Source organism: Thermothelomyces thermophilus, chromosome 1, assembly GCF_000226095.1.
Source record: "Thermothelomyces thermophilus ATCC 42464 chromosome 1, complete sequence".
NCBI lineage: Eukaryota > Fungi > Ascomycota > Sordariomycetes > Sordariales > Chaetomiaceae > Thermothelomyces > Thermothelomyces thermophilus.
Genome location: NC_016472.1, coordinates 3,318,075 through 3,341,624, shown reverse-complemented (window position 1 = coordinate 3,341,624; position 23,550 = coordinate 3,318,075). Strand labels below are relative to the sequence as shown.

At 58.7% G+C, this 23,550-nt stretch overlaps 6 protein-coding genes and 1 non-coding gene across 7 annotated transcripts; 2 read left to right on the top strand and 5 right to left on the bottom strand.

Annotated features, from left to right (window-relative positions):
* Positions 1-1,441: 1,441 nt before the first annotated feature.
* Positions 1,442-3,036, bottom strand: MYCTH_2295812 (uncharacterized protein). Its single transcript, XM_003659091.1, has 2 exons — positions 2,577-3,036; positions 1,442-2,434 (listed from the first exon to the last, which is right to left on the bottom strand). Exons 1-2 carry the CDS (start codon positions 2,930-2,932, stop codon positions 1,645-1,647), a joined length of 1,146 nt encoding a protein of 381 aa, XP_003659139.1. The 5' UTR covers positions 2,933-3,036; the 3' UTR covers positions 1,442-1,644.
* Positions 3,037-3,745: 709 nt separating this feature from the next.
* MYCTH_2295809 (uncharacterized protein) lies at positions 3,746-6,901 on the bottom strand. The gene is made up of 2 exons (XM_003659090.1): positions 6,441-6,901; positions 3,746-6,306 (listed from the first exon to the last, which is right to left on the bottom strand). Exons 1-2 carry the CDS (start codon positions 6,768-6,770, stop codon positions 4,297-4,299), a joined length of 2,340 nt encoding a protein of 779 aa, XP_003659138.1. The 5' UTR covers positions 6,771-6,901; the 3' UTR covers positions 3,746-4,296.
* An 891-nt stretch (positions 6,902-7,792) lies between these two features.
* On the bottom strand, positions 7,793-11,271 carry MYCTH_62925 (glycoside hydrolase family 3 protein). The gene is made up of 7 exons (XM_003659089.1): positions 10,925-11,271; positions 10,743-10,868; positions 10,418-10,676; positions 10,115-10,334; positions 8,704-10,006; positions 8,075-8,568; positions 7,793-7,988 (listed from the first exon to the last, which is right to left on the bottom strand). The coding sequence occupies exons 1-7, from the start codon at positions 11,126-11,128 to the stop codon at positions 7,940-7,942; spliced, it is 2,655 nt and encodes an 884-aa protein (XP_003659137.1). The 5' UTR covers positions 11,129-11,271; the 3' UTR covers positions 7,793-7,939.
* Positions 11,272-17,227: 5,956 nt separating this feature from the next.
* MYCTH_2031061 (uncharacterized protein) lies at positions 17,228-18,496 on the top strand (the record flags this gene model as incomplete). Its single annotated transcript, XM_003659088.1, has 3 exons — positions 17,228-17,547; positions 17,611-17,692; positions 17,909-18,496. Coding segments are annotated over 3 exons (990 nt in total), but the record flags the coding sequence as incomplete, so codon positions are not given.
* A 164-nt stretch (positions 18,497-18,660) lies between these two features.
* Positions 18,661-20,017, bottom strand: MYCTH_2075565 (uncharacterized protein). The gene is made up of 2 exons (XM_003659087.1): positions 19,892-20,017; positions 18,661-19,788 (listed from the first exon to the last, which is right to left on the bottom strand). The coding sequence occupies exons 1-2, from the start codon at positions 19,954-19,956 to the stop codon at positions 18,861-18,863; spliced, it is 993 nt and encodes a 330-aa protein (XP_003659135.1). The 5' UTR covers positions 19,957-20,017; the 3' UTR covers positions 18,661-18,860.
* A 136-nt stretch (positions 20,018-20,153) lies between these two features.
* Positions 20,154-20,238, top strand: MYCTH_t39. Its single transcript has one exon. It is a non-coding gene; the product is annotated as a tRNA-Val (tRNA).
* Positions 20,239-20,956: 718 nt separating this feature from the next.
* On the bottom strand, positions 20,957-23,184 carry MYCTH_2295802 (uncharacterized protein). Its single transcript, XM_003659086.1, has 4 exons — positions 22,748-23,184; positions 22,361-22,654; positions 22,159-22,289; positions 20,957-22,070 (listed from the first exon to the last, which is right to left on the bottom strand). The coding sequence occupies exons 1-4, from the start codon at positions 23,028-23,030 to the stop codon at positions 21,303-21,305; spliced, it is 1,476 nt and encodes a 491-aa protein (XP_003659134.1). The 5' UTR covers positions 23,031-23,184; the 3' UTR covers positions 20,957-21,302.
* Positions 23,185-23,550: the final 366 nt, after the last annotated feature.

Genomic DNA, 23,550 nt, shown 5'->3' with positions numbered 1-23,550 from the left:
GTGTGGGGGTCTGGCCTGGGGACCTGCATTTGAACCTAACGCACAGAGCCCACCTTAACGTCGGCCATTGAAGACACCTCGGCACGTACACAATACCCGTTCTGTTCGTATGCGAACCTAGGTAGCTACGCATGCGGTCCCTCCGGCAAAGGTGTAAGCACATTTCGTGTCAGGCTAGGGGGAATTTCAGTCCCGTCCAGGCTCTCTCGCACGCACTTCGCAGAAGGTACAGTACCTAGGCTCTTTATTAGGAAGTCTCGTAGGGTTGGGGGCTACCACTAGCGCAGGTTGCCAGTTCGTCAATACCCAATCAGCGCTCCATTTCAGGTGGGCTTCTTTCCTATCTTGGAATCTGTAGCCTGTTGCTTTTTCCTCTATGACCCCAATTTGGTCAAGCCACCTAGTACTACTAACCCTGAAGTGCAAACAACCATTGATTGCTTTATTATTCTGCACTTTCACTTCCCATCAGGGGTGCATCACAGCTATCGCTGCCGCAGTCATCTAGGTAGTTAATTAGGTGTAGAGCCCTCTTCCGACTTCTAGTGTATTGGGCTTGGACCTGTTACCTGAAACGGACAAATGCGGCCGGTCATGCTGTCATCGGCACTACACTAGTTTCATTTCCATCCATGGCTCAAACGGCTCGGGTGTGGGCCCGAAACCGAAATTGTCCAGATTCCAAGCCCAGACATAGCACGAGAGCTGAAATTTGGATGCACTGCCCATCGCATATATACGTATGTATGTATACTATATGTATTTTTTGAAAACCTCTGCCAATACGGAGAGTTCCCGTGGGTATTTCTCAGGAACTGCAAGTTTGATTTGCCCAGCATCAGTGATGCACGCCTGGGGGATATTTGACAGAGAGCCAAAAGAAGCTACAGAACTTTTTGAATCGAGCCAGTTGCACGGCGCCAGCGCATCCTGATGGCAAGAGACGCAAAGAATTGCAGATGGCCGAGGTTTGTTGCAGAAGTAGCAGTGGATGTATGTACTGTACATACAAAATTCACTTACCATATCCTTTCTTTGCTTTCCCCACGTTCGATCAATGTATGCGTATGCTCTCGGATTACCTCCTTCAATGGGCCTGAAAAGTCCCTAGTCTCGAAAATGCAACAGTTAGGGCTTCATGTTGAGCACCGTCAAAGCGACCCGTCAAAGCAGATGTTGCTCACGTATCAGCTTCGATCGAGGCAGCATACTCAAGCGCTCGGCCACAGTCAAACATAACCTTAATTGAAGTATTCCATTTGTTGAAGAGCCCAGTTTACCATTCCGTTACCCCAAATATAACAACAATTACCCAACAAAGAAAACGTCCACCGCGTCAGCCAAGATTCGACCAGCGGATGCTAACATCGGACATCATACTGGACAAGAATAAGGTCGACAGTTGTAAGATGACATGAGAGAACATGCCCAACAGAACATCACCAGGGTGATGGCGGTCTCTGGTCGCAGTGAGCCTCTAGGCGGTCGGCATGAACAAGAGGAGAACGACAGAGAAAGGGAGGGGGAGGGGGGGGGAGAGAGGGGGAGAGAGGTAGAGAGAGAGAGAAAGAGAGATAAAGAGAAAGAAGAGACGGGGAAAACAAAAGGGGCGACACCGCTTTTGAGAGCCAGGCCTGGGGAGTTTCAGGCTGGGACCTCGGGCGCAGTATTCTCGTCCCCATCAGCGGCCTCGACGCCCTCCTTCTTCTCCACGACCGTCTGCTTGCTCGCCTCTTTGTTGCCCTCGGAATCCCTGACCGTCGCGTCCCCCTCTAACTTTCCGCTCTCTCCCTGCTCCTTCTCCTCCTCCTGCTTCTCATCCGCCCCTTCTTCCTTCTGCTCAACCCCGCCGCTCGGCTTCCCCGGCTCCCGCAGCACGCTGTCCCCCTCGACGAGCGCCCAGTCGACCCGGCCGTCCTCGCCGTAGCGCTGGGCGAGCCAGTCGTTTGCGGCGCGGAAGTGGCCGCAGGTGAAGAAGCCCTTGGCGGCCGACAGCGGGGAAGGGTGGACGCTCTTGAGGACGAGGTGGCGCTTGGTGTCGACGCGGAGGACGCGCTTGCCGGCGGGGGTGCCCCAGGCCATGAAGACGACGCCGCGGGAGCGGCGGGCGGCGACGAGGTCGATGCACTTTTGCGTGAAGCGCTCCCAGCCGCGGTTCGAGTGGCTGTTGGCCTCGTGCGCGCGCACCGTCAGGCACGTGTTGAGCATCAGCACGCCCCGGTCCGCCCAGGGCGTCAGCAGGCCGCCCCGGTGCGGCGGCGGCGTGAAGGAAGGGTAGTCGTTCTTGAGCGCGATGTACATGTTCTGGAGCGACGGCGGGGCCGGAGTGGGCGGCCGGACCGAGAAGGCCAGCCCGTGGGCCTGGTTGTAGTTGTGGTACGGGTCTTGGCCGAGGATGACGACCTTGACGGTGGAGAAGGGGGTATGGCGGGACCTGTGCGCCGGCGGACGAGTTTATCGTGTCAGCAGTCCCTTTCTAAGTCGCCATCATGCGCAAGAATTTTGATAGCTGTTGAGGGATAGATGAAAGGAAAGGAAAGGAAGTTGAGGAAAGTCAATGTGAGGCCTGGACGTACCAGCTATAGATGTCTTCCTTGGGAGGGAACACCTTCTTTCCCGCGGCCGCCTCGCGCTCGAGGAACCTCTTGAGGTCGAGGAACTCCTTGGTGATGAGCTCGTCCTTGAGCAGGGCCAGCCAGCTCTCGTGCAGGGTGTCGATCTCGAGCTGGAGCAGCTTTCGCTGCTCCGGGGTGAGCGAGGCAACCCATTTCGCCTTGTCGAACTTGACGGGCGCGGGTTCGGACGCGGCGGTGCCGTCGGCTGCTGTGGATGACGGCTTGGGGGTGCCAAAGAAGGTCATGATGCTCCCCTGCTTGGCCTTCTTCGGCTCCGCACCGGCCTCGGCGCCGGCCTTGCGCTTGAGGGTGGACATGTTGCGGGCGGGAAGCGGTGGGTTGAGGTGGTGACGAAGTGGAGCCCAAGGGAAAAGGACTAGTCGATTTGCGCGGCTCGAGAGGAGGAAAGGGCGGGTGGAGAGGACGAGCAGGAAAGAAACGGAAGAGGTTGAAGAGCTGAGGCCTGCAATCTTGGGAGACGGGACAAACGGGGTTACGGGCCCTGACCGGGGGAGTGGGTTTTGATTCAGAGGGCTTGAGGGAGGTTTGATTGGGGTAGCCAAATTTGGCGGAGTCGAGAAAGTCGGAAAGTGGACGGAAAGAGGAAGGAAGAGAATGTTCCGTCAGAAGCAATTGAGCGGGAGCTCGAGCGGAGAGGAGAAGCACGAAAAGGCCTGGCAAAACAGGAGGCTGGCCGCTGTGAGGTGCAGCTCAAGAACCTTGCAACCTTGCAACAAAAGTATGGAGTTTTGGATGGTTGGCTGCCTGAATGGCTGGCTGGCTGGCTGGTTCGCTCGCTGACCGGGGAACGGGGAACGGGTTTTTTTTTTGGCTGCTTTGAGCAAAGCGCGTTTCTGACGCGGCTTTTGGCGTCACTCTTTAATCAGCTTCGGCATGCAGGGGACAGGGGCAGCAGTCAGCCTTTGGAGCTGGCTCTTGGCCTCGGCCATTCTTGCCATTTGGCACGCAACAATCATGGTTTCCTCAGAAATCTCATCTGGCAATTTTCAGCGAACTTTCTTAATGGCTTCTGGTCTCTTTTCAGCTCTCAATGGCTTGGTCCTCGCCTCGGTGCAACGATCTTAAAAAGATGGAGCGGAAGCTGCGAAGCTCTCGAGGTGGAGAACGCTCGCTACATAGGTAGTGATTGGCGAGCCCCGGACCCCGAGACGCGGCAGATCCCAGCCCTATGGGATGTCATTGGCCTGTTTGCCTGCATCCACTTTAACGCGAACGGGCGGGTAGCGTTTCCGCCGCTCGAGCGCGTGCCCCATCACCGCATCATCGCCAGCTGATTCCGATCAATGATCCTCGAAGGACATCACGAACAGATTGTTGGGAATAACGGCAAGAGATGACAAGAAGAAGGGATTTGCCGGGCAGCCACGAAGAAGGATAACAAAAAATGAGCTGGACATATTTATTTGGAAACGAGGTAGAGTGGTACAATCATTATTATTATCCAACAGAGAAGGAACTGGATCCGATTCAATACCTCTATCCCTAATGCAGATCACTATCCAATGCATCACGGTACGGACTTAGTACATACATTACACTCCTCAAAAAACATATTCCCCCCTCCATTAACACCCAACACTCTCTATGAGACAACCCGAGACATCCTACAAGGAAACCCTCCTTCACTGGAGAGAGAGGGGGAGAGAGAGAGAGAGAGATCTCACCCTTTCCAAGCCAACCAACCAAAGAAGCCGGCAGCCATCCAGAGGACCCTCCAGGCCGTCGTCCAGAACTCCCTCACCACGGCGGGGACGACCGACCTGGGCTGCCACCGCCCTCCCTTCTTCAGCCTCGCCTTCCACTTGCCCCCGCCATAGGCCCCGTAGTACTCCTCCTCCTCCTCGCCCTCGCTGGGGATCTCGATCCTCGGCGCCGCCCGGGCCCTCCCCGCACCGGCCCACCCCCACTTCCGCGCCGCCGACCCCTTCCCGTGGCCCTGACCATGTCCGTGGCCGTGGCCGTGGCCGTGGCTCTTCTTGTTGGGGCTGGGACCACGTCCGCCGGGTAGGACTGACGCCGACCCGCTCCCCGACCGGCCCCGGGCCACGTTGTTTCCGTTCCCACCGCCGCCGCCGCCGCCGCCGCCGTTGGCCCCGTTTAGGAAGTGGGACCCCGAGAAGCCGCGCGGCAGCGCGTACTCGTCGTAGTCCTCCACCTTGGCCTTGTACACAGGCAGCAGCGCGCTCTTTCTCCGTCTCGCCGATGATGATGATGAGAATGATGATGATGGTGATGGTGATGGTGAAGAGAGCGAGGATTCGTCGAGCGCAAAGGGCGTCAGACCCAGCACGGGCACGAGCACGGCGCGCACGGCGAGGGCGGCGATGCAGATGACGGCAAAAGTGACGTAGTGGAGGTAGGTGGATATCTGGCTGGGCAGGAGGCACAGGTGGGTCTGCAGCGTGGCCGTTTTCCCTCCTGCTGCTGCCCCTTCCCCTTCCCCGTCAGACTGAGGCGGCGAGGCCGGGGCCAGGGGCTCGCCGGTGGCCGGGTCGATCGGGTTGTACAGGCTGACGAGCAGGAAGCCCGGCTTGGAGACGCCCATGGCCATGCTGATGCTCTTGACGGTGATCTCGGGCACGTTGGCCTGGGCGGCCGAGTGGGTGACGGCGCAGTAGTCGTGGTCGTCGCCCGAGAAGGCATGGACAACGTTTCCGACTCTGCGGACGAGATCCTCTGAGTCCTTCTCGTTCAGCACGTTCTGGTACTGGTAGCCTGCCGAGACGGAGATGGCGTTGCGGTGGTCTGGAACGACCGGGTCGGTCTGGCCCTTGGGCGGCTTCGTCGGCGGCCACCTCTCCCGCAGCGGCCCGCATGGGGTACCGGGTGGTCGGTAGAGGGGAACGTGGGTGAGCAGGATGGTGGGAAGCTCCGGCGTGGCGACCTTGGGGGTGGCGGAGGTGGTGGATTTGCCGGGGGATTTGGCCTTGTCGAGGCCCTCGATCTCGTGCTTGAGCTGGCCTTTGGGCACCTCTCCCCGGAGGAGGCGCAGTTCCCTGTCGACTGCCTTTTGTTTTTCTTTTTGCAACCCGTCCAGAAACCGCTCGACCGGCTCATAGATCTCCCTCAGGTCGTGCCGCTTGGCCTCAACCGACGAGGCGGCGCTCAGCGAGACGGTATCGACCGAGACGAACGTGTGGTTGCCAATCACGTCCACGCGGTTGCCTTCGCCAAAGTATGTCTCGAATCGGTTCCTGACGGACACTTTGATCTTGTCACCGAACCCCAAGTCGTGGTTGCCCGGCAGGCTGGCGATCAGCTTCCTCCTCCTCCTCGGCCGGTCACCCTGCGCGGCTCCGGCCTTCAACCACGGGTTGAGGAAGATGTCCACAAATCTGGCGTACTCCTGTAGCCAGTAAAACTCCCCGTACGTCTTGTGCCACTTCTTCAGGTATTTCTGCTCGCTCTTCGGGTGGGGGCCCCATTCCGGGTCCTTGAACTCCCCGTGTGCCGTCTTCCACTCCCTGCCGCCGTCAAACAGGTCGCCGAGGAAGAAGATGCTATCGGGGTCGAGCTGCGACTGCAGCTGATTGTAGGATCGGCGCATGTAGTTGTCCGTGATCAGCATCGTCAAGGGGTTGAGCGGCCACGGGCGGCCCGGGTACGAGTGCGGGTCGATGAGCTGGGGATCGGCGACGAGGGCAACGCGATGCGGCTCTGCGCCGGCAGGCTGTGATGACACAAAAAAAGAAAGAAAAGAAAAGACATGTCAGCGCTCAGTCTCGGCCGGACGGCCCTCTTGCGTGAGAGAGAGAGAGAGAGAGTGTGTGTGTGTGTGTGTGTTTGTGTGTTTTTCTCACATACCCAGTTCTCCCAGTTCCTCCAGTGGCAGCTCTCAACCTTGGAGTGGAACACCCATCTCTCACCCCATAACAGCAGGACCACCCAGGCGGCCACGAGCAGGTGCGGAAAGCTGAGCAGGCGGTTATAGGTCAAGTTCAGGCGCAGACGGTGGGCCATGGATCGCAGGGCGGCGTAGGCCAGGCGGCGGCCGCGCTCGCGCCAGAACCGGACCAGCGCGCGGACGGCTTGGGCAACCAAGTAGATGAGGGTCTCGGATGCCGAGGTCGAGCGGTCCGGGTAGTGCCTCGCAGGGTAGGTGAAGCTGCTCTCGCTGCTATACGGCCGGGCCATTGTCGAGGCAGGTTGCAGCCATTCCCGAGCGAAGGCTCCGCCGGGCGCAAGACTCTACGTATATGTACAAGTAAATGGCGACAAGAGGCGCGAGGTGCTACTGCGTCGGGTTTGGCTGTCGGTGGAGAACACGGCGGATTGCCTCGAGGTTTGGGGGCCGCGTTAGTACTACTATGTAGTAAATCACAGCGAGCGGTGCGGTCGAGAACGGGGCGAGGCTGTCGAATTGGCCGTCCAGGGATCGATCGCTATGTCATGCGGCTCAATTGCGGCCGGGGAGGGAGTTGGACGTATTGGCAAACCGATGCTCTCGGGAAATAGTGTATGGAATATCGGTTGCTGGTTGCTGGCTGCTGGCTTGTGTTCGAAAAGCCGAGTCAATGCGCATTGCTGAAAGTGTTCCCCCCCGTGAGCTGCTCTGAGGTGGGCCAGAAGGGGCCGCTGACAGGGGGAATCTGCAGCTCGCCCGGGCGCTGCGGGGCCAAGCTATGATCACCCTCGTACCCCTGTAATTTACTAGTGTACGGAGTACTTCGTACGGAGTAGAACTTTCAGGCAGCCTCACCAGCTGAATCAACGATCTGGACCTGGCCATCACGTCGGCGGGAAATTCATTACATTCCAACAAAGAGGAGGATCGCCCGAGTCTGGAGAAATTTTAAAAAAAAAATTGCGCTCTTGTTATTGGGAGCTTGCTTTACATATATGAGTCCGCCCAGGGTTGTCGGGAAACTAGCCGCATTGTTACGTAGTAGTTAAAGTTTAAATTCACAATCTCACGTACGTTTGTTTCCCCTTCCTTGGCCTTCGTATCAGATCCACCCACCACAAAGGTAACTAGTGTAGTGTAGACCAAGCTAAGGGCAGTTCGTAGACCGTTGGTGATTCCCCTTTTTCTTTCTATCCAGTTACTGATCTTCGCTCATCCCCACATGGCCGCTTTCCGAAACTCAGGCCCACCGTTCCACAACTCGGGACGGCATCCGACATCTTGAAGTCGGGCCTAGGAAGGAGAGGATAGGATGAGATGCCGTTCGGGGCAAGAAACGAAGGTTGTAATTATGTGTGTATGTACAATACAGCGAGAAGTGGGGGAGGATGGCAGCAAACCCTCCATGCATGCATGTCCGTGTTCAGACCCGTGGCCTATCCCCTTTTTTCCTTTTACACTAGAAAACCCAGGTAAACGTCTCCTTGACCTCAAACGCGACATCATACCTTGGTCATCCCCACGTTAGCAAACCAAGAGAAAGACGAGAGAGGATCAAACATCAAACGGGGAAGAAGTCGGAAAGACTACGTACTTGATATCCGCGGCCGAGGCACCGACCAGGGCCCGGAAGGTGCCCTGCTCGGCCACCCAGCGGCGCAGGGCCGTGTCGTAGTAGCCGACGGCGTACTTGTCGAGCGGGATGCGCAGGTGCTTGGTCTCGCCCGGCTCGAGCTCGACCTTCTCGAACGCGACGAGCTCCTTTTCCGGTCGCGGCAGCCGGCTCCGCTCGTCCCGCACGTACACCTGCACCGTCTCGAGGCCCCGGACCGGCCCGACGTTGCTGATGGCCACCACCAGCTCGATCGCGCCCCCGTCCGGGCCGAGCACCTTCGGGCTCACCGACGGCCGCCCGTACTCGAACGTCGTGTACGACAGCCCGTGCCCGAACGGGAACAGCGGCGCCACCCCGACCCGGTCGTAGTGCCGGTACCCGATGTACATGCCCTCGCCGTAGATGACCTCCAGGTTCTCACCGGGCCAGTTGTGGTACGCGGGCGTGTCCTCGAGACGTCGGGGGAAGGTGCACTAGAAACAAGACAGGTCAGAATGTAAACAGTGCAGAGTAGGATAGAGTAAAGTAGGATAGGGCAAGGAAAAAGAAAAAAAAAAAAAAGGGGGGGAGGGAAGTGTTAGGTGGGGGTGTTGTTGCTGCAGGCTTACCGGGAGCTTGCCGCTTGGGTTGTCGAGGCCAAAGAGCACGGCGGCGAGGGCGTTTCCGGCTTCCTGGCCCTGGTACCACGCCTGGATAATGGCAGGCACGCGGTCGGCCCAGGGCATGGTGACGGGTGAGCCGGACTGGTTGACGACGACGGTGCGCGGGTTGGCCGCGAGGACGGCCTCGACGAGGCGGTCCTGGCTCCCGTCCGAGGGCAGGTCCATGCTCTTGCGGTCGTAGCCCTCCGACTCCCACTCGGCGTCCAGGCCGACGATGACCACGGCGACGTCGGCCGCCTTGGCCGCATCGACGGCCTCCTGCAGGTAGTCGACCTTGTCCTCGGGCTTGAACCCGATCCGGCAGCCGCCGTACTTGTGCGTCATGTCGAACTGCTTCTGCTTGGCGATCGGGCGCAGCTCGTTGGTGATCTCGACCCGGAGCTCCACCGGCCGGCCCGCCTGCATCTCGACGTCGACGAGGTAGTCGATCGAGCCGTCGAACATGGCCTCGCCCTCCTCGGTCCAGTTCCAGAGGTCCAGCGCGAGCTGCCCGTTGACGTAGAGCCTGCCCGGCCCGACCGTCATGAACGAGATGGTGTGCTTGCCCGTGCTCGGGGGCGTCAGGTAGGTCGTCACGATGGCCGACCATTGCGGGCCGACCTGGGCGAGCGGGGCCGAGTCCCACAGGAAGAGGTCGGTGTTGGTCCGCCGCTGGAACACGACCGGCTGGCCCTCGAACTTGTCGCCCTTGAACCACTCGATCGACACCCCCTGCTTCCCCGTCTTGTCGGAGCAGTAGGGGGACGCAACAGGAAGCCACTTGTGGATGTGGCACCCCTGGCTGTAGCTGACCGGCTGCTTGGCAACCTTGCGGATGCTGTCCAGGGGCAGCGTGGTGTAGTACGGGTTGAGGCTGGCGCTCCCGCCGCCTCCCGCGATCGCCCTGTTGGCATTGGGCCCGATCACGGCAACCTTGGCCGTGGCCGGGTCGATGGGCAGGATGGACCCCTCGTTCTTCAGGAGGGTGAGCCCCTGCACGCCCGCTTCGCGGATGAGATTCCTCGTCTCTTCGCGGTCGTCCTCTCTTTCCTCGGCCTCGGCCGTCAGGTCGCTGCCCTTGGTCCGCTCGACCAGAGTGAGCACGTTCTCGGCTGCCCGGTCGATATCGGCCTCGGCAATCTTCCCTTCCTTGAGGGCGTCAAGAACCTTGCCGAAGCGCCACTTGTCAGAGTACGGGAACTCAATGTCGCATCCGGCCTTGATCGATTCGACGGTGGAGTTGACGCCTCCCCAGTCCGACATGATGGTTCTGGTTGGGGGGGGAGAGGGGAGGGGGGGTTAGCGGGGTTGGAGCGTCAGCAGATCTTCCTCGCTTTATCACCGGGGGGGCGGCATGCTTAGCCGAGTCGTCACTTACCCATCGTATCCCCACTCACCGCGGAGGATATCCCTGAGGATGTGCGTGTTCATGTCCGCGTGGACGCCGTTGACAAGGTTATAAGAACTCATGAGAGCCCACGGCTTGGCCTCGCGAACCGCAATCTCGAACGGGCGAAGGTAGAGTTCGCGAAGCGGCCGTTCGGCGATGATCGAGTTGATGGTCATCCTGTTCGTCTCCTGCTCGTTTCCGACAAAGTCTATTCAATAGTCAGCCAGTCCGTCATATCCACTTCACAAGAGTGAGAGAGAGAAGAGCGAAGAGGTCCGGAAGCGAGCTGACGTTTTATGGTAGCGGCGACGCCTTTCTCCTGGAGACCCTTGATGTACTGGGCAGCCAGCTTGCCGCACAAGAGAGGATCCTCGGAGAAAGACTCAAAGTTCCTCCCACCCAGCGGGTGTCTGTGCATGCAGACTGTAGGGGCGAGCAGGACATTGGCCGACCGAGCCTTGACCTCGTCCGCAAGGTGCTGGCCAACCTGGTAAAGGAGATCCTTATTCCATGTTGCTGCCAGCGAGATACCGCAGGGGAAAAGCGCAGCCTGTCTCGAGCGATCAGCGTCTTGTGCACCCGCGCGAGCCTCGTCCTGCGGGAAAGCTAAGCTCACTTTTGTGCCCCCCACAAAGATGCCACCGCGAGCGCCGTTAGGCCCATCACTCGTCTTTACTGCCGGGATGTTCTTGGATGGAATCGCTTTTGTTCTCCAGAAGTCTGCGGCTGTCAGGAGAGATACCTGCTCGGCGTTATTACACTCTGCGGTTCAAGAAGCGGAACGTTATCGCAGCGAACCTTTTCTTCCGTCGTCAAGGTGGCCAGCTTGGTTCTCGCCAGTTTCCTCGCATCCTTGGGCGGTCCGCCCCGCTGGAGAGGGCTTTCCGGAGGCGAGAATTCGGTATCAGGGGTTGTATTGGTGTCGATGCTGCCGGCCGGCGACGCATTTGGGTCGATATCCTGCCTGAGGTCGACATTTTCCACTGATGCAGGTGCTGCCATAGTGACCTGCCCTCGATTCCTCTCGGTGCTTATAAATGGAGTGTTATAAGAGAGGACGGATAACTCCTAACTCCTTCCAACCTTTACTTCAAGGAGGATACAGGTTGATCCGAGGATAGCTTAGGCTAATGTAACGGCGTTGGGATAAGGAGACACACAGCACAGCTGCTCTAGTACGCCTCGCTCCGGAACTAAACAACAGGAGATGGAGGAGAGGGGACAGAGGAATATAAAGTAAGTGGTCGCTCAGCTTGCTCTTCCCGAACATTAACCGCGAAGCTGTATAAAAGGGGGGGCGGTTCCCCCGGGACGAACGGAGCTCTGGAGGCCTTGGAGAAGTGGAACTGGGGGCCCTCCACGGGAGGGGTTAAATAAACAAACGATGTGTTTGCTGAAGACGGAGTGGACAAGAGACACGTCGTCCAACTGTCCTCGACCAAACCAACGGCACCAGGCGAGACGGAGCAGAGGAGACGGAGAGGTTCCGCACCATGGGGGGTGGGACTGGAAAGCCAAGCTTCTTGGGAGTGATCAGGGAGCAGAAAGCACCACCTGACGGGCCTCCATCCGGGATTCTCCCTTTTGATTGTCGCCCTCGGGTGCAAATAGCCACATCGGTAGGAACGGACCGTCTGAGCGGTAGTATCGTTTGGCACCCAGCTAGGGCCGGAGCAGCTCATGCGGTTATTGCATAAACGCAAGCTCCGGTACCCAAACAAGGGCCCGGGGCCCTTGGACCAAAAGTCGGGCGAGGTGGGGTGGGACTGAAGGTGGGTTCTTTGATACCAGTACAATCTACGGAGGCCAAGTTGGGGGACCTTGGGACACCCCTGACGCCAAGCAAGGGGGTGTTGAGCTTCTGAGAGAGCGGTTTCGAGATAATGCAGCTGTTGCGCCTGGAGAGAGAGTCTCCCAACGGCCAATCTCGGCCACGTGGAGTTGGGGGTCGCAAGGCTACACTAGCGTGGCTCGAATGGGAAATGGTGGCGGACGAGGCCGTCAGACAGCTAGTATGCGGCAAGGAGAGCGGCCGCACGTCTGTCGTTGGCTGACGGGTTTCTAGGCTCTGCCGATCAGCTTCAAACAGGAGCGTGGCGATGGCGGTATTCCGTATTCCTTGTCCAAAAACGGCGCCCCCGACGGGATTCGCCTTTCAGGAAGCCAGCCGTGCCAGCTAAACCAGAAACACGGCTAGGCGCGCTGCTCTATCCCTGTTTGTGAAGGGGGGACGACCAACTTGGCACAGTGAAGGGCCTTGGGATGAGAGATTGTTGAATCCTTCATAAAGACCAACTTTGCATGCCTGCGACAGATCATCTCCCTTGGACCGCTGCGCTTCCAGGTTAGAGTTCTGGGGCGAGAGGTGATCCTCTGCGATCCCGTGGAATGACCCCAGACGGCTTCAGACGATTGGCATGGCCATCTGGCAGGTCAGCCGTGACTGGCTCCAGCTCCGTGTTTTTGCGTTTCGTAAGAGTAGCTGCCCTGGTTGCAGACTCGCTTTCTCTGCCCCCGGGAATGGACGGGTTGCCCATTACTCGCGAAACGCTGGAGCCCACTCTCAAACGTTGATCAACACGACAGGATAGTCGGCAGAATGGCTCTGGTGTTGAGCCTCAGAGCCGAAGAGATGACGAAACAGGGCAGAGATCGAATCAAGAACCGAGGTTTTGCAAAAACTGGGTATCGTGGGGTAGCCCTGGCTAGCCCTGGTCAGATTCGGCAAGGCATTCTCCTGGGGCGGGAAGCCGGCCCGGACTCCTGGTCCAATCAACCCCGGCATTGCGGGTTGATTGGCCGACGAGGTCCAACGTCCTTCCAGATCAAGTCGTCCCGCTGGGTATGATTTGTGACGACCTTACCGCGCTTTCATACCCGATCTAGTGTAAGCGTTTCGACTCGACTCGATGTTCGAGGTTAACTAAGTGACGTGCATTTGCCTTCCCGCCATGCATGACCAGTAGATTCCGCGGGATGGTTGTATGTGCCATGTCCCTGGGAAGAAGAAGCTCGAGGACCGTCCCACGCGATCGAGTATAACCAAGCGCGGATGATGGAGCGGTTGTGAGAAATGTTCCCTCTAGTTAGACCCCGACTGTCGCATCCCAACACGGTGCGATGCTCCCTCTCAACTTGGTGGGTGCGAATCAGTGGAATCAGTGCAATCACTCGACCAAACAAAGATCCTCCAGAAGAACTTGGACCCTGGTCGGGCCGACAGCTTATCTGTAAGACTCCTCCAAGCTTTCGGCGCGAATCCGGAGGCGGGTGGACGACGGGGCAACTCGGTGGTGAAGCGAGATCGAGACCCGCCAGCAGGGCCGACACGGCAAGCTCTCGGCGGTATCTCACACAGTCTTTGTCCTACGGAGTACGTGGGTACTGTTAGTGTAGACGGAAATAGTGTAGTTAGCTGTGGTCGCGGGTGAACGTCGGCCAAAAAGAACAGCAGCCGAGCCCATCACAAGGAACTAACGGCATCCAAGGCCGAGCCCGTCGCCCCTTGTCGGAGAGTCGGCATTGCAGACCACCCTAGGAATGCGAAGGTGGGCATTCGCACAGGAAATCGGGCGCTCCTGCTCGATGTTTAATCGATTTTCGTTCTCTTTTTTTTTTCTTGTAACCCCCCATACCCATGCTTGAAACAAATCGGAGAAAATTGCCGGAATAAGCTTCTCATCTGTGCGCAGTACATAGTATGTACATCCGTACATGAACTCGGCAAGGAGCGTTCGTTGCCTTGAAACGTTCTCGAAAGTTGGAGAAATTGTGGGGAGCTTGAAGCTGCAGGGCATGTACGGGACCTAACAGTACACTAGTTGCTCGGTGCGTGGGGCCCACGCAAGCCATGTTTCGGCTGTGGCTTGCTTCCTTCCGGGCGGTCGAGTTATTCCAACTCACGTGGCATCGCGTTACTAACAACAGATTACCGCCCTCAAACTTCCAGCTTGCACTTATCCTCTTATCTCCCTCCTCACTGCCGCTGGTGATTGGGGGTCCGTTCCATAATGCGCAGGGATCCCGTCCCGGACTCAAATTACACAGTACTAACTAACCTCTCACCCTCACCAGTAGCGCCTGCCCGACAAAGTTTCCGAGCACCGGGCAGCTCGACCTTTGTATGATAATGACAAACAAGATCATCGGACAGACCCGGGCCGTTTCCCAAGTCGCAGGCACAGGACTAGTACGGCGAAATACCTTTTCGACCTCGAGCAATCACGTTGCGAGCTCGTGGCGGACCCATGCAAGCGCGTTGCCTTGCGGCATCGACGCCGTTCAAACTTGTAACTATAGCGTACGTCGACATTCCGGCGCTTGATGACGGAGATCGGTTTTCGCGTAACGTGAGGCTTGGTGCAGTTACGTTCCGGCCACGCCCTGCGTCTGGCCTATCGCTTGAAGGCGTGGTGTCGCTCTCCCACACACACCTTTTTTTGGCTGCAGTAGCCACACCCTGCAGCAGCTTTCGGCGGGAATGCAACGTCCAAGAGAGCCTCATCCATTCGCACCCTTCATTTCCCTGGTCACATGGGCCTGGCATTGCACCCAATGGAGCGACTCCTCCGGCCCCCGAGGCGAGGCGGAATTTGGTATAAGCAGGCGAGCGCGAAGCGCGCCCCGATAAGGCCACACCTCCCGCCGTTCTAATCGATTGGAGATCATAACCGTGCAGTGTATTTCCCGAGATCTGCCTGTTACACGCGAACGGGACCGCGTTCCGCCATCGCTGAAAGGGTGGGGGTCGTCGACACTACGTTAGTTCGCAGGACGGCGAGGTGTGGGTGTTCCACGGCCACTTGGTCGTTCGAACCTCGTTTGCACTTGCGTCTCCGCGCTTATTAATGAGCCGGGATCTGGACTAGTTAAGCTTCCTCGAGCCCATCTCAATCCCCTGCCGTCCGAGGCCGGCCGCCATCCTCTTGGCCCCGTACCGAGAGAGGGCATGACCCGAGCCCTCAACGGCCGGTCGTCGGGTCACTTGAGGAATATTCCGCGCGGGCATCCGGACGAGGCGGATCTACGAACCAACATGGCTTTTCCCGGATCTAACAGGGCTCGCTCTCCGCGGCTACGGTGTCATTGAGTTCTTGCTCGCGGCGAGGCATGCTCATCAGGCAGCAAGGATTGGTGGATCATTAAGAACGCTGAGACGAGTGTTGAGACGACTGTTGAGACGACTGTTGGCTCGCAAAACGACTTTGTCGCTGTCCATCCTTCCTTTCCGTGGCCGGCCGACTGATGGTGAGAGGGTGGACCAGTGAGTCGAGGACGCCTTACTAGGCGCTCCCACACCATCACACTCAGAGCCGGAAACGCGTGCCGGGCAATCACCTTGATGACTCCTTTGCGTGCTGCACCTCCTCGGGTGACGCCCCCGAGTGAGCTCAAGTGCCGACGCTCGGGATGCCGGCTGTTCGCTTACAGGCCGCCAGGGTGATTGCTTGCGTCCGCCCGCAGGACCCTCTGGCGCATTTAGGCTCTGCAACATCGCCGCCGGGAAGGCCTGCGGATACCCTGCCCGCCTGCTGCAGCCTGCAATATCTCATATAGTGCCCTGCGACGTAGCGGCTCACGTCCCCGGTATGGAGTCTGTTGATCGACGAGGCGGCGTGCCACTGCCTTCTGTCTGTTTGAGAACACTTTCCGGGATCATTTTCACGGTGAGCTGTTCGCGTCTGGTAGAAATGTTGACGGCTGACTGGCTGATCAACGCGATCGTGCTGTATGTACATAGAAGAAGTGGCCCTACTCGTCATCCACTGTGCGATATGCAGCCAGAGAGCGGACAATGAGGGTACAGGAGTTGGCAAAAGCGAGAGGAGAACAGAGGTAAGATGGGGTTTGGAACGCAATATCGGGATTCTCGGCTCGGTTCACTCTCGCCGAGTTCGGAATTCGCGAACTCATCAACCCACCCAGATGACGGGGCATGACAACTAACTAGACCGGGGGAGGCTTTGTATGACACCCGTGACAAGTTCGTCTATGCCGTATGTGAGACATCATAGCAGACGCTCTCACTGAGTGATAAGCGTCTCGTCAGACCATCAACGATTTGGGCGCGTCTGCAGACTTCGTAACCGACAATCCGTCAAGTGCAATCCTTACTAGCTCAGTTAGGCGAGAGTTGACGATGGACGAACTACTGGTGAGGACAGGAGTAACCTTAATCAGCTCAAACCTAGCGTTTGATTGTTTCGAATATGTGGAACTTGAACGTTGCAGCGACCCCGTCAGGAGAGGGAGAGGGGAAGGTGCGGCTGGTGAGCACCGGATGTCATTGAGCGTCCGCCTGTGGGCGAGCTCGACAGTGAAGTAGCAGCCACGGGTAGTGGATGCATTTCCATATATCTTAAAGGGACCGTTTAGTCAGAGATAATTCTGAAGCATGAACCTCATTGACAACGGCCACGGCAGGGTGTCAACGTAGCCTTTACTGAAGTACTCCGCGCTCGTGTGCCTATCGTCACCTTCTCAACACAAGTTCTTGATCATTTGCGGTACCAAGAAGCTGTCCTACAGCACTCCACGGGCTAAATTTCTGATTTGTACATAGACTACTCGAGCGACACCTGATATCGCCAGTATAATCACCAAGAAAGAATTTGCCACGGGTATCTGGAAGGAAGCCTGTGGCTGCTGGGGAAGGAGTCGGGTGAGCACTTGCTTGGTGAAGGCGCCAAACAGACAACGGATAGCCGTAAGTTTGCAGTTTACTGAACGGCAAGTGTAACCTAAAAGACCAATAGACGTCAATATCTCTTTCAAGCCCAAGAACACACCATCACAATCCGTTTTAGAAACTTTGGGAGCTGATGCGCATGAGAACCTCGTGCTTGAAGCACTCAGTAGCTTATCTAGGAAGGCACGGCAGGCATAGCAGGTCCCGAGTCGGGCCCCACCCATGTATCGATAACATTGACCAATGACAGCTTTGCTAACATTTTCGACTCGAACCGCATCCATTTTCCCATCCATATTCAGTCTCCGGACCTCGCGAGCTAGAGACGGTCGGACGGTCGGACAACGAACCCTCGAGGCTCGCTCTATGAGGGTCACCACCATTCGACACGCAAATACAAACACAGAGAAGCGATGAGCCGGCACGCACTCCGGTCCGCGCTGGGGCGCGCTGCCCCCTCAGGAACCGCTCGCGCCCTGACTCTACCCATCCGCACCACGACGCCAGCATCCTTCTTCTCGACCACCTCCAACTCGGCCTCCGAGAGCAGCAACAAGAACAACAATACCAGCAGTAACGATGCGAAATCCAACGAGAACACAAGCAGCAGCAGCAGCATCAAGTCAAGGAAACCTCGCGCCCAGTCCGCCGCGGTGCAGCGCCTCGCTCAGCTCAACAACACCACCACTACGAACAACAGCGCACGGGGGCTGGGCGAAGTACGGGGCATTCCGTCAAGCTCGGGACCGCGCCGCTCCGGCAGTAGTAGCAGCAGCAGCAGCAGCAGCAGCCCCAGCGCCGGCGGAATCGATGCCCGCTCCCTGCGCGTCTCCCCCGACGCCGCCGCGGCGCCGGGGTCCGGGGCGTCGGGCCCCCGCGTGCTGAACCTGCGCAGCCTGCGGGGCGGGCTCCGCGGCCGGACGCCGTTCGGCCGGGGCGGGGGGACGATTGGGCGGCCGCGGATCGGGTTCGGCGCCGGTCGCGGAGCGATCGGGGGAGCGGGCAGGTTCGGGGCTCTCGGCGCCGGCAGGTTCGCGGGCGGAGCTCGGGGAGGCGGCGGCCGTCTCAGGGGCCGCGGGCGCGGGGCCCGCGAGTCCAGGGGCGCGAAGAAGGACAGCGACAAGGAGACGACGCCCGAGAGCGGCAAGCTGGTGTGGAATCCGGAGGAGCAGGCCGTGCTCGACCGGCTGGACAAGGGCGAGGTGGTGCCGCACACCCCCAAGCTGACGGCCGAGACGCTGACGGGGTACGGCGCGGCGGTGGCGACGGACGCGCCCATCGGGCCCGCCGAGACGGTGCTGCGCAACATGCGCCTCATGACGGGCGGCATGGCCTTCAACTCGGACTCGGGCGTCACGACCGACCTCAAGGAGGTCATGAAGCGCTACTTTTACAAGAAGCCCATCTTTGTGCACAGCAAGGGCGAGCGCGAGTGGATCGAGAGCGCCTACCCCAAGCTCCGCCTGGTCGGGCCCAACGAGAAGATCAAGAAGGCCATCCTCGAGCCCGCCGTCCTCGGCAAGTACGAGGAGCCCAAGTTTGCCGACATCACCGACGTCAAGGGCACCATGGCCAACTACCACTCCCGGACTTCTACCTACATGGAGGCCGACTCGCAGAAGTTTATTGATAAGGTGCTCTCGCTGCTGCCGCCTCAGCAAGGTGGTAAGCCCGCTGCTCAGCCACAGGCCAAACGTTAATGGAAAGCGGGAGAGAGAATAAAAAGAGGAATGGGTCGGGCCCGGGGGGGGGGGGGGGGTAAGAAAGGGTAAGACAATAACAGTGGACGTCACGAGCTCGTTGGGCCAGATGGGCTCTCTCTTTGTCTTGTGTCGTCTCTCCAGATGTAACAATACCGTCAGTGGCCGCATGTTTATTTATTTTTTTTCTTGGTCGTTCCGGCTATTTGTACAAAAGGTATCTAGTCACACAAATAGATATTACACCTCATATCCTTGCATGCCCCTTGATCTAGTGTCTGTGTGCGTTTTTTTTTCTTTTAATTCTCGGGGATGAACCAGGAAAAATGCTCGCCTCCGGGCTTAGTTAGCCCCTAGCCATGATGGCGGCGACGACCTCCTTCTCCTTGGCCTGGATGCCCCTCATGCGCTCGTCCTGGAGCTTCTGGAGCTTCTCCTTGAGGCGGTGGAGGTCGTCGGCGAGCAGGAGGCCGTCGGCGCGCCACTTCTTGTGCAGCTCGGCGCGGCGGTGGGCGTCGTCGCGGACCCTGGTGCGCCAGGCCTGGCAGAGGTCCTTGGCGCGGCGGGCGAGGGCGTCGGCGCGCTCGGGCTCGACCGTGACGGTCAGCTCGAGCGGGTTGTCGGCGCTCCGCTGCGGCTGCTGGCCGCCGAACCCGTCGGACCGCTGCACCGCGCTGATGATCGGCTTGACCGACGCCTCCTCGAACGCCAGGATGCTCCACCGCCGCCCGCCCAGCGGCGCCACCGTCGCCAGCTCCCGCAGCGGGAACGTCGTCTGCGGCGACCGCTTGTCCGGCTGCACGGGGATCGCCCCGATCGCGTCCGCGTTGGACCGCCCCCCGGCCCGCAGCTTCTTCAGCTCCTCGCCGAAGCGCTTCTCGGCCCGGTCGAACGCCGCCTGCAGGTCGCCAAAGTCGAACGGGTCCGGCCCGTCCGCCTCCCCCGCCCGGCTGCCGTTGTTGGGTTGGGAAGAAGAGGATGATGAGTCGTTCTCGGCGTCGTCGTCGTCGGCGTCGTCGTCGTCATCCCGCTTGTTCTTTTTTTGTCGTTTTAGAACCTGCTTGGCTGTTTTCTTCTTCTGGCACGCAGGAGTGTGGGAAAAGAGCCGGCTCTGCGGGCCACCACGACATGGCCAATTGCTACTGGTGCTGGTGCTGGTGGGGGGGCTGGTAATAATGCTAGTGCAGTTGCTGGTGCTGCTCGTGACGATGATGTGGTGGGAGATGGGTGCCGCCCTTGCCCTGCTCAGGTGTCGGACCGCGAACAAAGTGGTCCTGCGAGCTTATTGCGTTAGCCTGCCAGTCCAATTTCCATGTATATACATACCACCAATTTTTGATTGGGGAGCAAACCCATCGCCGGAGTGTCAGAACGCACCTGCGCGACGCGCTGCCGGTCGCAATGCCGCGTAGCATGCTGTTGGCAGCGCGCAATGGCCTCATGGTAAGCCTTTGGCTCTCGTGTACTCTTTCCGCGTTTTATGAACTTGACGTTGCAAGTCTGTCTTGGAACTTTATTTTTTTTTGTTGACTGCAGGTCTCTGCATCGAGAACGAGAGCCAATCGATGGGGTGTTATGCCACCGGATGTGCTCCTCACAAGCCTGCCAGCGCAACGGGACGCTAATGATTTCCATCCTCGGCTGCGTGGCCCAGTGGTTAAGGCATCTGCTTTACAGTATCGCCGTATCGCAGAGGATCGCAGGTTCGAGCCCTGCCGCGGTCAATTCTTTTGCTGGTTGAGCCATCATCAAGCCCTCCGGCTCTCTCTCGTTCTTGTTTTCTTTTTTTGTCTGTTCATTTTTCACCTTTGATCTGGATTTGGGGCCAATGCATCGAAAAGTACGCGGAAAGATTGCCCTATGAAGAGCTAGATCATGCCCAATGCAAGTCTCATCTGAATGTTCCAAACTCAGGGCCGAGTTGCCAAAGCGGAACAAAAAGTCATGCATGATACACGGAGTACCTGCGTACCTACTACGTACTGTACAGTACATCGCACCTATACAACCTTGCTCTTTGACTTTCGGCCGCCCGCCCAAGCTCAACAACCTGCGATGCCCAAGACCAGTAACGGGAGGCAAAAAGGACTCCCGCATCAATTGTCGCTAGATAGATAAGTTTGCTGGTTGTACGGAATAGATAGGGTAGAACACAATGCCCACAAGCCGTCTCGGGGGCAGAAAGACAACTCTGGGGTTCCGGGGGTATTACCCGACCTTGCCCAGCTCGGGGGCAGTCATTGCTGCGACAGCCAGGCGTTGAAAAACAAAAAGAATCAGCACAGCACCGCCTCCTCTTCTTCTCCTTCTTCTCCCATCCTCGCCCCTCGCCCCTCCTAGGTAATTGAATCCGTGCCCACCCTCCTGTACTCCCAGTCGCAATTACAGAGTTCGTTAGACACTCCTCACATACCTGTAAGGCCCTTCCGCTCCTATTTTCCGTCTCCGCTTCCGCCTCCGCGTCGCCGGAGGAGGGTGCCTTATCGGTACGTGTGGAGTGTTTCAGCAGCCCTTAGTCCTCGATCCACGGCAGCCCAACCGAGAATGAGGAGGTCATTAGACGCAAGGATGGATCCGGTAGAATCTGCTGCCAGCCGAGCTGGGGCTGTTGCACCCATGTGGCGGACCATGAGCTTCTCCGTACTGTGTCCTCACCCGCATCCACACCCCCTTCATCCTCTCCCTCCCTCTTGTCTCGTCGCCTCTTTGTTCTCTTCTCCTCTCTTCCCTTCTCTTCCATCCCCCGGCGCAACGTATGCTTCCCCGTCTGGGGCTGGGACGGCCCACCTTAGTTGACTTGGTTTCCGCAGAGCAGGCACTTGATCCGCTCCGTCCAGATCTTCTCTCCTCCCACGACATTGGGTCGCAGATCCCGGATCTCGACCAATGGCGGGTCTATGTCTGCCGTCTTGAGCGTTGCCTCGAACAAGCCTTCCCATGGCCGCGCGCTCTCTCCGTTCGCCTCGCCAGCGCCCTTCTTCCGTGGCCTACCTGGCTTGCGCCCCGATGCCGATTTGCTGGAGCCGGCCGGCTTGCTCGGCGTGTCTGTGGTGGTGGCGGTGATCTCGCTCGTAGCTCGCTGCTGTTGTTGCTGTTGTTGCTGCTGTTGCTGCTGCTGCTGCTGCTGTTGTTGTCCTTGTTGTTGTGATGATTGGTCGGCCGCGGTTCGCACGGGAAGGGAATCCTCAGGCGCTGCCTGAGCGTCTTCATCGTCGGTTGCTGCGGGCCTGGCTTCGACCTTGTCTTTCGTTCCGACGTGGACCGCGTCTGACGGTGCAGCCTCGGACTTCACGTCAATCGACTGTTCCGCGGCACCCTCCGCGCCCGCCTCGGAGGGGCTTAACGGGCGCTTGCCCTCGTCGCCCGTCTCCTCTTTCTTCGTGGCTACCGGCGCCAGCTGTGGTTTATCGGTGCCCAGCCGCTTGTACACCGTCCTGAGCACGTCGTCGATGATGCATTGTTCGTGCATCCACTTCTTGCAGGGCTCCGTCGTGCACCCTATGAGCAACTTGTCCGGGTTCCCGGGTGTGTTGCAACTGCACACTAGCTCGACACTCTGGGAAGCGGAAAAGGGGCGGTTGTCAGTAAAATAAAGCGAGGTTTGAAAACGGGGAGGCAACGGCAGGAGCCGAGGGGCGGCATACCGAAAGCTCGTATGTCCTGACGTCAAACGCCTGTCTCCAGTACAGCGCGTTCTGTATCTCCTCATCGTTCTCCTCGAACCATTGCTTCACCTGTGCCTGCGACGTGACGGAAACTACATTGATGATGTCCACTGCGCCAAATTGTCAGAGCGTCTTGCTCGGTTCGGCCATGCGCCGGAGTGAGCGGCCAAGGGTTGCTTACTGTGATTGGAAGCGACCAACTCGTTCATGCCGTGGTACGGCTGCCGGCCCTGGATGATCTTCTTGCCATCGTGCGTGCCTTGTGGTAACTCGTCGGGCCAGTACATCCAGTAGACTCGCGCGTAGACGTGGTGCTCGTCGCTGGCGCGGATTTCCAAGATACGCGCGACCCAGTCGTCGTCCGACTTCTTCCGGTACTGAATCGGCTCGTTGTTGTTGACGGCCTTCTGGCGCTCAATGCTCGAGTCGTTCGCGACGTAGATGAAGCCTTCGCTGAAGTACTTGATCCCGTTGACTGCGCGCCAAGGCAACGCGACAGGTCAGCCCCACATGGCCGGATACTGGCGCCGCCCGAGTGCAGAGGCGACGAAGCGGGAAGAGAACTTACGAACGAAGCTGTTATATCTTGTCATGTCTGTCCATTTCTTGGCGGGGTCGACCTGGTAAAAGAGGTCCATGGTCTCGTGCGTCTTGAATTTGCCGGTGGGAGCGAAGGGCGACAACTGCAGGTTGATCCTCTGCGCTGCGTCCTCCTCGTCGCCGTTCTCGGTGCGCCGTCGCTTCTTCTTCTTCTGCTCTTTATCCTTGGGGTCGACGATCTTGATGGTGAACGGGCATTCGGCGCGGTTGTCCTCGGGCTCGACCCTGGGTCGCTTGCGCGCAGACGCCATGGTTGCGAAGTGTTGTTTGTTGGGGAAAAAAAGGGGGGGTGGGGGGAGGAGGATGCGCTGCGCTTAGGCGAATCGCTGTTGGTCTCGCGCGTGGGTGTGGCGGATACAGGATGGAACTAGCGCTTGATGATGGGCGCGCTGAACAAATGTGTGGGTGTGAGGGCGGTGGTGGTGGTGGTGGTAGTAGTGGTGGTGGTGGCGATGGTGGTTGTGCGAAGCTTCCGGAGATGAGCCAGCTTCGCGAGAGGAGTTGCCGGGGTGAGGTGCGGAAGCGCGGGCAGCAAAGAGGCCACTGCGGTGGCTGGGTAGATGGCCGAAGAGAGGGAGTCAAGACGGCCTAAATCGGTGCGACGCGGGTGTTTGCGACGTCAGAAGGCAATCGCGACCTTCGCACGACCCGCCCTCAGCCGTTGCCGTGTAGGCGAGCGATGCTTCTGTGCCAATGGGCAATGGCAGTCAGACCGTTGCTCGTCTCCGTCGCGACGAAGATGACAGCAAAATTTCCCGGAGGCTCTTCCAC

Coding starts and splice junctions, on each gene's coding strand:
- MYCTH_2295812 (XM_003659091.1), bottom strand. CDS start 2,932: ATGTCCACCCTCAAGCGCAAGGCCGGCGCCGAGGCCGGTGCGGAGCCG. Junction 2,435..2,576: donor AAGGAAGACATCTATAGCTG/GTACGTCCAGGC, acceptor GCCGGCGCACAG/GTCCCGCCATACCCCCTTCT.
- MYCTH_2295809 (XM_003659090.1), bottom strand. CDS start 6,770: ATGGCCCGGCCGTATAGCAGCGAGAGCAGCTTCACCTACCCTGCGAGG. Junction 6,307..6,440: donor GGAGGAACTGGGAGAACTGG/GTATGTGAGAAA, acceptor GTGTCATCACAG/CCTGCCGGCGCAGAGCCGCA.
- MYCTH_62925 (XM_003659089.1), bottom strand. CDS start 11,128: ATGGCAGCACCTGCATCAGTGGAAAATGTCGACCTCAGGCAGGATATC. Junction 10,677..10,742: donor TCTTTGTGGGGGGCACAAAA/GTGAGCTTAGCT, acceptor CGCTCGAGACAG/GCTGCGCTTTTCCCCTGCGG. Junction 7,989..8,074: donor GCCTCGGCCGCGGATATCAA/GTACGTAGTCTT, acceptor GGGATGACCAAG/GTATGATGTCGCGTTTGAGG.
- MYCTH_2075565 (XM_003659087.1), bottom strand. CDS start 19,956: ATGAGGCCATTGCGCGCTGCCAACAGCATGCTACGCGGCATTGCGACC. Junction 19,789..19,891: donor ACCGGCAGCGCGTCGCGCAG/GTGCGTTCTGAC, acceptor ATAAGCTCGCAG/GACCACTTTGTTCGCGGTCC.
- MYCTH_2295802 (XM_003659086.1), bottom strand. CDS start 23,030: ATGGCGTCTGCGCGCAAGCGACCCAGGGTCGAGCCCGAGGACAACCGC. Junction 22,290..22,360: donor GTTGGTCGCTTCCAATCACA/GTAAGCAACCCT, acceptor AATTTGGCGCAG/TGGACATCATCAATGTAGTT. Junction 22,071..22,158: donor TCAGGACATACGAGCTTTCG/GTATGCCGCCCC, acceptor TCCGCTTCCCAG/AGTGTCGAGCTAGTGTGCAG.